Consider the following 12,021-nt stretch of genomic DNA (forward strand, 5'->3'; position numbering starts at 1 on the left):
AACAAGTCTCTTTCACTGTTTTCTGTAAATCGTCTGTTTTAATCTCCCTACCTACTTAAATATACACGCCAGCAACATTTGGCTTCAAGGTGCGCGTCCTATATCCATTCTCTGACCGATGTTCTTACCAGGTTAACGAACGGTATTCAGTTGCAGACAGTTGCAGACAATGCTGACAGTGTTGTTGTGGCTTACTGTAACTCACGTGTAGAAAATAACTTCACACAATGAACGACCTCGGAATGATGCAAACTATTTACGACTGCTCCTTGAATTGAAAATACCGGGTTAGTACATCTCCCTGACGTCTTGAAAACTGGATCTCAACTCTAACCTAAGCTCTGTCGTGAGAGATCGTTCGCTCACTATATATATGGCCGCGGTGGGACGGCAATTCTCTAATGCAGCTCTGTCAAAACTGTAAAATCAGTGACCACTAGGTGTCGTAGAAAAAGGCTCTCTCATCACACTCACAACAAATCATTAATTGCAAAATCAAGCAACGCCAACGCTAGAAAGTAAAAATACAGGTCATTGTCGGTTAATTTTTAACACGTTACTAAATCTTTATGTTGTCCCCCATACATGGGAGACGTCCACAATTATCCCAGTTCCAAAGCTGCTGAATGACTCTCGTCCAATTGAATTAACATCACCAAGTGCGAGGAAGATATTGCGAGGAAGCATTTGCTTTGTAATGTGGCTGATAAGTTAGATTCGTTTCAGTTTTTGTACAAAGCTCATAGAGGGGTTGAAGACGCATCTATCACTCTATTCAATTTAGTTTCTCAACATGTAGCCATAGACTTTTCTAGCGCCTTCAACGGCGTTGAACCACATGTTCTCCGTAGACGTCTTCTCAATAATGTCAGTGCCAACATAATTCTTCGGATCAATGACTTCCTCAGAGGAAAAAGCCACCACAACGAGTATGTGTAAATGGCCACATGACAGAGGAAATTGCATTGAATGCTGGAGTTCTACACTTCTTTATTTTCTATTTTCACAGATCACATGAGGCGCAATACTGCAATATCTTGTTTGTTTAAATTTACTGATGAAATGGCCCTTCGGTTTCCTAAAAGGAAGATACTCTCACCAAAAATTTCGATAATGGTGAAATGTTAAACAACTGGTGTGGCTAGCTTTTAGATATAAAAATTGGAAACAAAAAGAGCTTATAGTTGGTCGTAAAGTTTGCGCGGATTTTACTCCTGTCACAATTCAACAATGATTATATTGAAGTCGCTTCATGTTTCAAATAGCTTGCTTCATTTCTTGATGCAAAACTCACCTTCGATGAAAATGCTGACTATATCACAAAAAGTTCTAACAAAGATTGTACCTTCTAAAGGAATTAAAATCGCTTAATGATTGTTAAAATTATTTACAAATAGTGTATAGGTCCCTAATTAAGAGTTTTCACCTATAATACTATTTTATGGTATGGCAATTTGAGTGTCAAAAACAGAGGAAAGCTTTTTCGTATTGTGACGATTGTACGTAGAGAAACATTATTGGCGTTCGTCAAAAGAGCCAGTGTAAACCACAATAATTCGGCAGTTAACCGCAAAGCTCACAACATTGTCAATGATTCTGTACGCCATCTTTATGGTTACTTCCGAAAGCCCTTATCAGTGGGAACGTTATCGGGTCCCTCGTGCCATGAAAAAAAACATCTTCGAAAAGTCATTTCTTCCAAAAGCAGTTTCCATTTCAACTCGATGGTGTTGTTTCAAACTTTTAGTCGGTTCAGGTCCTTCTGTTTTCAAGTGATTCAGTTTTTGTATCTATGTTGCTATTTCGTGTCATGTTTTTAACCTTTTCACTCTATAATAGCGTCCCACTTGTACTGCACTTGCCATTTGTACTGTAGTGTTAGATGAGCCTTGAAGACACCCTTCTTCAATGTATTTGTGGACATATCAGTTTTCGAATTGAATTTGAATTGAAGTGAATTGAATTGTGAACAAATTAAAGGAATGGTGTTCCTTTTTCTCCGGCTGAAGACGGAATAACTACAATTTAAGCGTTCTTTGAATCACAATGAGGTCATTAAAATGTTCACATGGTATGCGTTTCACTGTACTAGTCGAGGTGGTTAAACAACACAGGTAGCATAATAGAAGTGGACAGAGGAACCGCTGGACTCTTAGACACTTGTCTCTGTCGAGATTCCTGTAACTATGACATCCGGGGTAAAGGCCGGGTTGTAGTAGCCGTTACTGAAAGGAAGCGTGCCATTGGCGATCGTTGGGTATCGATCTCCTTCAAAGCATAGGATAATTGGTGAGCGGGACGACGTGTCGCTTGATCTGGACCCAGATCGAACTCGAGAATGCAAACCGTCAGTGTCCGTCTGTATGTCTTGGTGCACCTGTCGTCTGTCTCTGTCTCTGCTGACGGCGTTTGCATAAAAGAGAGCCTGTTTCCATCGTTCGTCGTCTCTCTGCTGCTTGTTCTCCGGTTTGTACAGACTTAGGTCTGAATCGTCACACAACGCTTTTGGCTCAGGCTTTCCCTCTACGTACTTTGGGAAACCGTCGACGTTCCATTCAGCCAAGATTGCCTGTAAGTTGCCCTTCTCTTCTTTCTTTTTGTCTTGTCTCCTGAAATACATTCTGTAGCCAAACATTACAAGCAAGAACTGAAAGATCACTGAAAAGGTCTGCAACATAGGTATGGTCATCATCATGAAGATGTGTTGGACGTCAGCGCCCTCTCTGGTAAACATCAAGTTGATGATGGTTAACGCCAATGCTCCATTCTGAACGCCGGTTTCGAAGGCTATGGTGCGGCATCTCGCGTGACTCTGGCGGCATATGAAAGAGATAAGATATCCGCAAGCAAATGCAGTTATCGGATAAACGCAGACAATTGCGTATGATTTCCATGTTGTTGTGAAGATAGAGGGGTTGAAGACGGTAGTTAGCGCCATTACAACCGCTATCCCAGCCATCGATATCAAACTGGTGACCTGCGAGACGAATAAGAAACAATATTGCAAGTAACTGTCAGAACAGGTGACATTGGGCAAACGTATTTAAGCTACTACATTTGCACCTTTTTGGACTAAAACTTGGGTGCATTTGCTCATCTCTTTTGAAGGTTTATTTTCTATCGCAGGTCGAGGTTGAGGACCCATTACGTAACATGAAAGGTTGCTTTTGTATGCTGTGCACATCATTTTGTAAGCATCTGCGAAGATGGAAAAAGGCTCCGCCGTGTGGTTTAGTTATTTTTGTAATGTTGGTCAATTCGAGACTAAAACAAGTGCAATCATTTTATTTTATAAAATAATGTATGCTGTCTAATATAGAGGTACTCCACAATATTTTGATATGGATTTTTTGCATAATTATTGCTTCTTATTCGAGGAGAATGGTTTTCTACCGTAAAGGAGTCCAGTAAATTAGTTCCAGTGATATTTACCTTGGCTATGTGCGGTGCAACTTTAGGCCATTTTCGCAAAATGACCATACCAATACTGCAGGGAAATACCATTATGATCAGAGCTACAACAATATCCACGTATGGAATGATGGTGGCTGCGTCAGACCAGCTCCGACTGTAGACGTACAGGTTCAAGGGCATCATGCCTATGCCAATCAAAGTTGAACATGTTGTCATGCAAATACTGAAAGAAACGAAGAGGGCAGACAGTCATAATGACGTCATATAAATGAGAGAGGACGTAAGACTATTTAAAGCACACAGTTATGGCAGCAATGTATAAAACGCCGCCACTTAATTTATTTTGAGAAAACATTAACATCAACCACCACAGTCAGGTAAAATACTATAAATACTGCATACCCTGACGTAAAGGGCTCGATGTACAGATCGAGATCGTGTATTTTTTATATCTGTAGCAAACTCACAAGTCCGTCGGCTGTGAGCACTACTTTAATTGTAAATCTTTACTACAAGATGACAAGTTCATGGTTGCAGATGGACAAAACACACACTCTCTCTCTCTCTCTCTCTCTCTCTCTCTCTCTCTCTCTCTCTCTCTCTCTCTCTCTCTCTCTCCTCATGTATTCACTTTTCATAACGTACATAAACCTGAAGAAAACCATTTCTTAACACTAGAATCAAAATATGTGGTCACCAGACGGAATATTCAGAGACTCTCAACTCAGAGTCCTGAGCTGATATCTTGCAATGTCCAGTTTACATTATTTTTTGTCATTTTCTTTAGTTTTGTTTTAAAACAATCTTCTCTGCAGCCGCTTGCCTGGTCGCTTTGAAAATTGGTTTAGAAGTAGACAGGAATGTTCTCTTTCAGGCAAACCATGGCAAAATTAGTCATTTTGGTCAAAAAATTTCCTCATACTCTTTCTTTGAAATCTGGTTTTATTTGGGTATTTTTATTATGAAGTTAAACAAATTATAGTAAAATTATCAGTATCATACAGACTTCAGTATCATGCAGACTTCCTAGAATAATTTTTAATTTCTTTCCCTTCTACAGAGACAATTTTTCAGCATTTGGCCGGCAACCATTTTTTTCCGAAAATCCTCCACCCTCCACGCCAATCCCGAAGTCAAACGGGCCACACCTAATCCTATGCCATAATGAAATAATTTGACTTGATATTCAGGTAGTATGCGCCTTGAAAGTGAAAGACTTAAACTTTTGCTCAAGCTTTCAACCATCCTCTTTCAGAATCAGCAGTATAAATCAGGGGTCGCCGTTACTAGACAGATAAACTACCAAAGATTTACTGATATTTAAAATTCAAAATGGCCGCCATCCCTGTGTAAATCTATGGGAATATTACATTTTCGATTTCGAAAAACTGAGATATCTGTCACCGTGGCGCAGTCTACCCTAAGTGTGACGTCAGTACCGTCGATATTGCATCGATATATTTCTTTCCCTAGCATCAAAATTTGCACAGTGACCGCCACTTTTATTCTCGATTTTGTAGAGAATTGACAAAAGTTTACTTTACTATAATGCCGGCGGAAATGTAAGTCCTTTGATTTCGAACAGCGAACTACCTTTAGAATTATACTCACCTTAGACACGTGTCACCCCTGGTCCAGTATGTCAGCATGTTAGAGAATGAGCCCCCAGGACATGTAGCGATGGCAAGGGTACCAAGGGCCAATTCAGGACTCAGCTGAAAAATGTGAGATAACGACCAGCCAAGGAAAGGCATCAATACAAACTGACAACATGCACCGATGATGATAGGGATTGGCCTGCGTAAGTTCTTCTTGACCTCCTTCAGGGTCATGGTGCAGCCCATGCCGACCATGAGTAGAATCAAGGTTGAAGTAATGATGCTTTGGTTAATTATGGCTAACGTGTTGGATTTTCCGTGCCCTGTAACATTCTGAGTCACGTTGACAATCGTAATGTTGAGATTGAGATCCATAGCTGCAGGATTATCCCTGGAATTTTACCTGAAATGGATTAATTTCAGAAGATAAACTGATAGTTGAAACAGTGACATGCTTATTGGCAATGTTCGAGAAACGAACAATTCAAATCTGTGATGCATTGTACGGTGTTCTACATATTAACGATATCTCATAACATGTAGCAAAAAATGTCACTGGGGTCTCGCAAACTATGAAGCCGACAAACACAGACATGGTAGAAAGTCTTTGTGTTTCCACCTTTTCATCGAAAGGAACCGATGAACAATGAATGGCTGGTTTAACTTTCATCGCTTGTAGCAACTCTTTCAGTAAATAACTTGCACAACTTGACGCATTGCTAACAGACCTCGAATTTTTTCGCACTGGATTTAAATGATATGACTTTTCTCGGAGAATCTAAGCAAATTTTAGTGCAGATCAGACAAATCGAGGATGATAATGTAAAAACCGACTAAAGTTTCCGTACTCACCCAGATAGTGTTGCCATCCACGGCGTTGCCTGTATAATGCTAAGGTGTTCACCAAGTTCTATTGAATTGCCACAAAGGCGAAATGACCTTCAAAGACTCAGGTTCCTTTTCTAAAGTGAAAGCGCAGTCTCCCTGACCCTAGATCCACTCCTACGTGACCAACTTTACCTCACTAGATGTTTGGAGAGGTGCAAGCACGCAAACAACTATTCAATGACATATTTAGAAACAAGTCACGCATATAGTAAACGTAGGACAAGGTCGCATCAACTTTGCCGGAGAAGACAAACAAAATGGCGTTTCCTGAACACTCCAATTATCATGACGCAGTTTATATCGAAAGAGTAGAGAGAGAAGCACGTGACGAAAGTTGATCTTTGCGAAATGAATTTAGAACAATGAACATCGAAAGAATTGCACTTGACCTCACTCCTGGTCCCTTAACGAAAGTAGGAGAACCCGACAACAAAGTGTGATCTTACATTAAAGCACGGTTAAATTGGCTGAAATAGAACGTTTGGTGTTTCGATTGCTGAGAGTTCCTTGAAAATAACACATGTACTCCGATATCAGGTCTTGTAATTGCAACTGTCAACTTTTAGGCTACCTGGGTACAACATTACTTTGAGCGATGTCTGCCTAATGTTCAGCTTGGCACAGAGGGATTTACGCTTCAATGGCATTTCACCTTTGGCAAAACACCTCCAATAACGCCCAAAGAATGTTTAGAATGACTTGTCGCCCTTCACCCTGAATGCCCAAGATCAATGGACACCTTCACACGATGCGTTGACCTGATTCACAACACGGAGTGGACCGGGAGCTCGCTGAAGAGTGCCATCTCAAAGTGGAGGAAGAAACAAAACTGTGGCCGGGACTTTCTCAGAAGTAATATAACTGATGCCAGAATCACACATACACATATATAGTTCTTTGGAATGTTAATCAATACGTTTTAGTGTAAATGGGTAGTTCTGTAACATTGAATTGCATCGTCCTGTGCAGTCCGCACGGCTTTGTAATCGACATCGTCGTAGTAGAGTCCCCCGAAGGCGAGTCCCTATTGGACACCCTTCAAATTGGCAAGCGAAATTGACAACATTGTGGCGTGAAAGAATTTTAGAAAATGTTGGCTTGTCAGGCAACCAAGAACGTAGTATTTTTCTGATTAACAAAGCATAGATTAATATTTTTTTATTTCAGTAAGTCAACAGGTAAGCGCTACCAAAGTCAAGGCCAGTCCTTTAGATGCAGGGTCATAACGGATATTGAAGTAGACTGAAAGAAGACATAACGTTCATGTCAAATGAAAGAGTAACTTAGTCCGACCAGGCTAATGATCATATTACAATCATTACTTGATGATTTCAGGACATCATTTTCAATGGAATTATTGGCTATAATAAGAAATCTTACGAGTCGACGGAAAATTTTACCCGTACTCTTCCTTACCGAACGATTCCCGATAAATTAATGATTAAAAATTAAAAATTTGCAATACATTCACTAATTTTAATTGGCAATAGAAATCGGTAGTGACTTGCTGTAAGGTTTCTAGATGATTATGCATACAATTTACATAAAGAAATTAAAGTTCAGATCGCAGCTTCATAGTAAATTATTTAACTTTTACATTCAAATACGAATTATTCTACACATCTTCTCCTGAACGTGCTGTGGATAAACCGACCCTATTAGTTTCTGGGGTCAGCGTTTCTTGATTTTCGGTGTGAACGCTCTGTTGTGAGTATGATGATTATTCGTCAGGTTATTTTTCTATGATACTGAGTAATCGTTGATTTTGACAGAACTTCAAGGAGAGTTTGCGTCCCCTGGCACCGCGGCCATAGCAAACGGACGATCCCTCACGACAGAGCTCAGATTTGAGTGGACATGCAGTTACCAAGAGGTGAGGGAGACGTACCAACTCGGTGTTTTCAATTCATAGAATCAGTCGTGAATTGTTTGTGTCATTCCAAGGTCGTTCATTGTGTGAAGTTATTTTCTAGAACTCAGTTACAGCGTGCCATAACAGCACTGACTGCAACTGAACACCGTTGACCGGATAACAACATCGATCGGAGAACGGAAAGGAGCGCACCTTGAAGTAAAATTATGTTAGAAGACAGAAAGATTGTAACGTAAGTTATGCATCAAGCAGTTCGAGAAACTTGTGACCCTGAAATTTTACATTAAACACGATTGGAACTAATTGGAATAATTGGATAGGCACAATTTCTCAAGAATTTTAGAAATTTGTCTAATATTACACCTGATTGCTCACCACCTTTAAAATTTTGTTTAAAATTTACAATGCTGTTGAAATGTTATGAGTAAGTATCAGTGCATGATAGTATCTAGTGCAATACTGTTCAAAACATAGGAACAATATTTATATTTGAATGAAAATATGAGAGTTTGTCTGTAGTTTCTTCATTACTGAAAAAACTAGTAATAATCTCAGTTTGTCAATTTTCCTTGACCAAAATGAAGTCTTTTGATGATTTACAGTTAAGTCAGTCAGGGTCATTTACAATGTGCCTTGACTCAATTAAATGTTTATGAAGCCTTAAATTCACGAAAAAGGCAGGGGCATTTCAAAAGTGCCCTGACTCAAAAGTCGTCAATTAGAGAAATTTTAAGCATTTTGTCTCGTTTCTTCAGTACATTTACACAAAAATCAACATTTTTTCATAAAAATGAATCCGATGAAAAAGGTATGCAATAATCATTGTGTTTTCGTTGTTTTGTTCGATGAGAACAATATTTCAAATTTTACTCTTTTCTATCATTTTGTAAAATTTCAGCTGTAAAAATTTCGATTTCGTTACATTTTCCCAATAATTACCTTCATCCAATTTTCCCAAAATAGTTCCAATCGTGTTATTAACAGTTGGAGATTTTTCTCTCCAAACCATTTACACGCTTCTTTGGAGGTCTACTGTTTTGATTTGGAACTGGCTGAAAGAACGTGAATGTGAACTGCTTGTACACGACATACTGCTGTGCGTTGGTACTACATGGCCTGATCGACCAACAGTTTGTCCGACAAACTGACTGTACGTTTTGAAGAGTAGCGTCGCAAGCGAAGACAAATACGCACACACTAGAATGACGACCTTTCAGTCTTGTGCATAGACTGTGGCATCAGTTTGCGTGCAAGGAACACGCAGGTATGATACGAATCATGCAGGCATGACACTTTTAAATTTCTACGAACGAATTGCAAGCACCAGACTGTTAAATTGATATTGTGCGAGGCGAGTCTGTACTTTGTACATAACTGGACAGAGAGACGGTGTAGAATCTGTGTTGAATTTCCGACTTTCTTTGCCGCTTATGAGTGACAAATTGCCTTTTAGTAGGTTCTAAAACGACATAAAAAATCATCAATGCTTCGTCCTATGCCTCTACCGTCTTCGACCAGCATCGAGATTCATAACGACTGCGACCATTTTTGTTTAAACTCTTCGTAACAGGTGAACGAAAGGGTAGATTGAAAACATTAACAAACAATTGGAGACAGGAGGTAAAAATCGACTAGAAATACGGTGCTACAGATGCCCTTTTCACAAAGTCACCTAAAAGAGCGATGTTAGGTCAATTTAAATCATGCAAAGTAGAATCAATACATTGAAGAAACTATCAATGAAAAACTAATGTGTTTAGCATAGTACTGGTGCCGTCTCTATGAAGATAAAGGCTGTAGCTGGCGTGTCGGTATTTTCCATGCCCATGCTGTGTAACGTGGAATACCAAGTCTACCGTTTACGTCGATATCCACAGCATCAATAGCCATCCTGGGTTAATATCCTAACTCTTGTCACAATTCAAGTAAAACTGACAAATTGTTGCGCGGAATTGCCGCGTCTACTTCCCAGTAAAATATTTTGCAACCGCCAATGCTTTATGTCTTGTAAAAATGCGTTGTGTTTCCGAATGTCAACATTCATTCTCATCTTTACACGATTGGAAATGTAAGCTCATCCGTTTTCCTTTTATCGCAATACACTTGTTTTTTATGAGTAATCTGTACTATTGCAACTTTCAGCTATATAGCGCCTAACGCTTTTGAGAAATTAGAACAATATATTGATCCAATTCTCCCAAAATAACTACCAATCGTGTTAAAAGCAGATTATTTTCGAGAATAAACACGATACAAATCTAAAACTGATTTGCCCGAAAGATTGTCTCTAAGACTATGTGCCAAATGTTTACTTTTCACGCTGCTTGTAATCATCCCCGTTCCTTGTTTCAAAATATCCCTACGATGTAAATAGTGCAGGTCAGGCGTGCGACACGGTGAACTAAAACAACAAGAATATGTGTCAAATTTGAACTGAACACATGAATTCCTCAGGTATCGTGATGTACAACTCTCCGACACCCACATCTCGCAAACGTATTCGCTGGCAAATTTTGTTTTCACATTTTATTTATAAATTTCAGTATAATGAAAAGCATAAGAGTTTTGGACAAAAACGATATTGACTTTGGGAGAGCTTTTATGATGCTAAAATGTTTACATGGTAGTAGGAGAGGTAACAAAAACACTGAGTTAGGGGAGTGACGTGTTTGCCGGAGACTTCACGGGATTGTTTTATCCTTAGACCACAAGTAACAAGTGAGCATTGGCAGTGCTACGTCAAAATTTAAATACGCAACAACCGTTGGGGGCGCTGTGCTCTGCTGTGCAAGGTAATAGCTCTGTTCCGGATTCCCGCCACCGCGTCCGCAATTTCGTGACGCTTTCGCAGATTTTTTGATGAATTTGACTTTTGAATAACCTCTCTCATTTCACACAAGATCAGAAGATCTAAGACTTACTTTTTTGAAATATCTGTAGTGGTATATCATTGGTGAAAATATTTCAGAATAAATTTGACTTTGAACAAGATCCCCTCAGGCTGTTGTTGCCGGAACTGTATCGTATTCGAGACGTCGAGGGACTATGCAACACACCTACTACTGGCTTCAAATTCGTCACAACCCACACCGCTTTCCAACGCCAGGACTGTACAACTTAGGGCACACAGAAAAATACACTAAAGGTAAAAAACACCAAAATGTCAATGGTTACCTGTATTTCCTTTTAATATAATTCCTGCTGTTTGTGCTTATTCCCTCATGCTTAGAAAATGTTTTCTTGTACGGGCACACTTTATGACATTGAAACCTAGCTTTATCAATTAACACTCACCGCATGCGATTTGTCTTTGCATTAAATGGCATTTATTAGTGAATTTTCTACCCTACTAAAATTATCATGATAAAGTACATTCATCTATTGACAAAATCGCACAAAAATCATGCCGGAAAATGCCGAGAGAGTTTGACCGGTTAAGAAGGGCTTGACTACGCAGTTTCTGCGTAGTGAAGCTTCATTACGTATTCATGGTGACCCCTGGCCAGCTGTCAATAACTTTGGGGGCTTTTGTCTTTTGGCCTGCTTTGCATATGCGTCGTTGGACACGACCTGCCAATCACCCAGGTAGTCAATTAAACTATTAGTTGACTGTTTACCGACCCAATTAACACTATCCAGCAGTATCAGTCATATTTTAATCGCGTGGCCCGGGTGGGCACAACGTAGGAACGCGTGTATTTCTATGTGTACGTTTCACTTGTGGTGTTGTTTGTACCATGGAGGTAGGAATGTTTGTACCATCGTGCGTTTGAAGTAAGCTTACTTGTTTCACCTACAGCATTACCTTCAAGGTGACAGGCTAACTATTAATGTTCAGTATCATTGCACCGAGTTCTGCCCACGGTGAAAACCACCTGTTTTGCCACGGTCCCTCTGTGGAGGGACCGTGGTTTTGCCTACTAATTACTGCCCGTCGCTGCCCGTCCTGAATGTAGCCTATCTACAGCTACAGTAATCAGTCAATATATAATACCCCGCGCCTTATAATTTTTATATAAATCACAGTCTCTCTATCCACGAGGGACTGTGTATAAACTTATAAAATCATAGTCCGTGCCGTAAAATTGTTGACTTTCGATGCGATATAGAGGTTGATCGTTGAATCGCACCGGCGCATCCATATTTACTTGCCCCATAAGCTTACTACTCTGTAAAGGGTGGGTAGATGGAATTCCTGGGCCAAAAATGAACACCGGGGCGAAACTTTTTGTGAACCCATGTGAAAAC

At 39.8% G+C, this 12,021-nt stretch overlaps 1 protein-coding gene across 1 annotated transcript; it reads right to left on the reverse strand.

Annotated features, from left to right (window-relative positions):
* Positions 1–1,191: 1,191 nt before the first annotated feature.
* LOC139125849 (ileal sodium/bile acid cotransporter-like) lies at positions 1,192–5,913 on the reverse strand. Its single transcript, XM_070691945.1, has 4 exons — positions 5,865–5,913; positions 5,026–5,415; positions 3,433–3,637; positions 1,192–2,977 (listed from the first exon to the last, which is right to left on the reverse strand). The coding sequence occupies exons 2-4, from the start codon at positions 5,385–5,387 to the stop codon at positions 2,153–2,155; spliced, it is 1,392 nt and encodes a 463-aa protein (XP_070548046.1). The 5' UTR covers positions 5,388–5,415; positions 5,865–5,913; the 3' UTR covers positions 1,192–2,152.
* Positions 5,914–12,021: the final 6,108 nt, after the last annotated feature.

Source organism: Ptychodera flava, assembly GCF_041260155.1.
Source record: "Ptychodera flava strain L36383 chromosome 3 unlocalized genomic scaffold, AS_Pfla_20210202 Scaffold_26__1_contigs__length_13983176_pilon, whole genome shotgun sequence".
NCBI classification, from domain to species: Eukaryota; Metazoa; Hemichordata; class Enteropneusta; family Ptychoderidae; genus Ptychodera; species Ptychodera flava.

What these genes read in the sequence shown, in the direction of transcription:
- LOC139125849 (XM_070691945.1), bottom strand. Translation starts at nt 5,387, where the DNA reads ATGGATCTCAATCTCAACATTACGATTGTCAACGTGACTCAGAATGTT. An exon ending in AGGGGTGACACGTGTCTAAG is followed by an intron (nt 3,638 to 5,025) that starts GTGAGTATAATT and finishes CGTTTCTTTCAG; the next exon opens with TATTTGCATGACAACATGTT. An exon ending in TTGCACCGCACATAGCCAAG is followed by an intron (nt 2,978 to 3,432) that starts GTAAATATCACT and finishes TTCGTCTCGCAG; the next exon opens with GTCACCAGTTTGATATCGAT.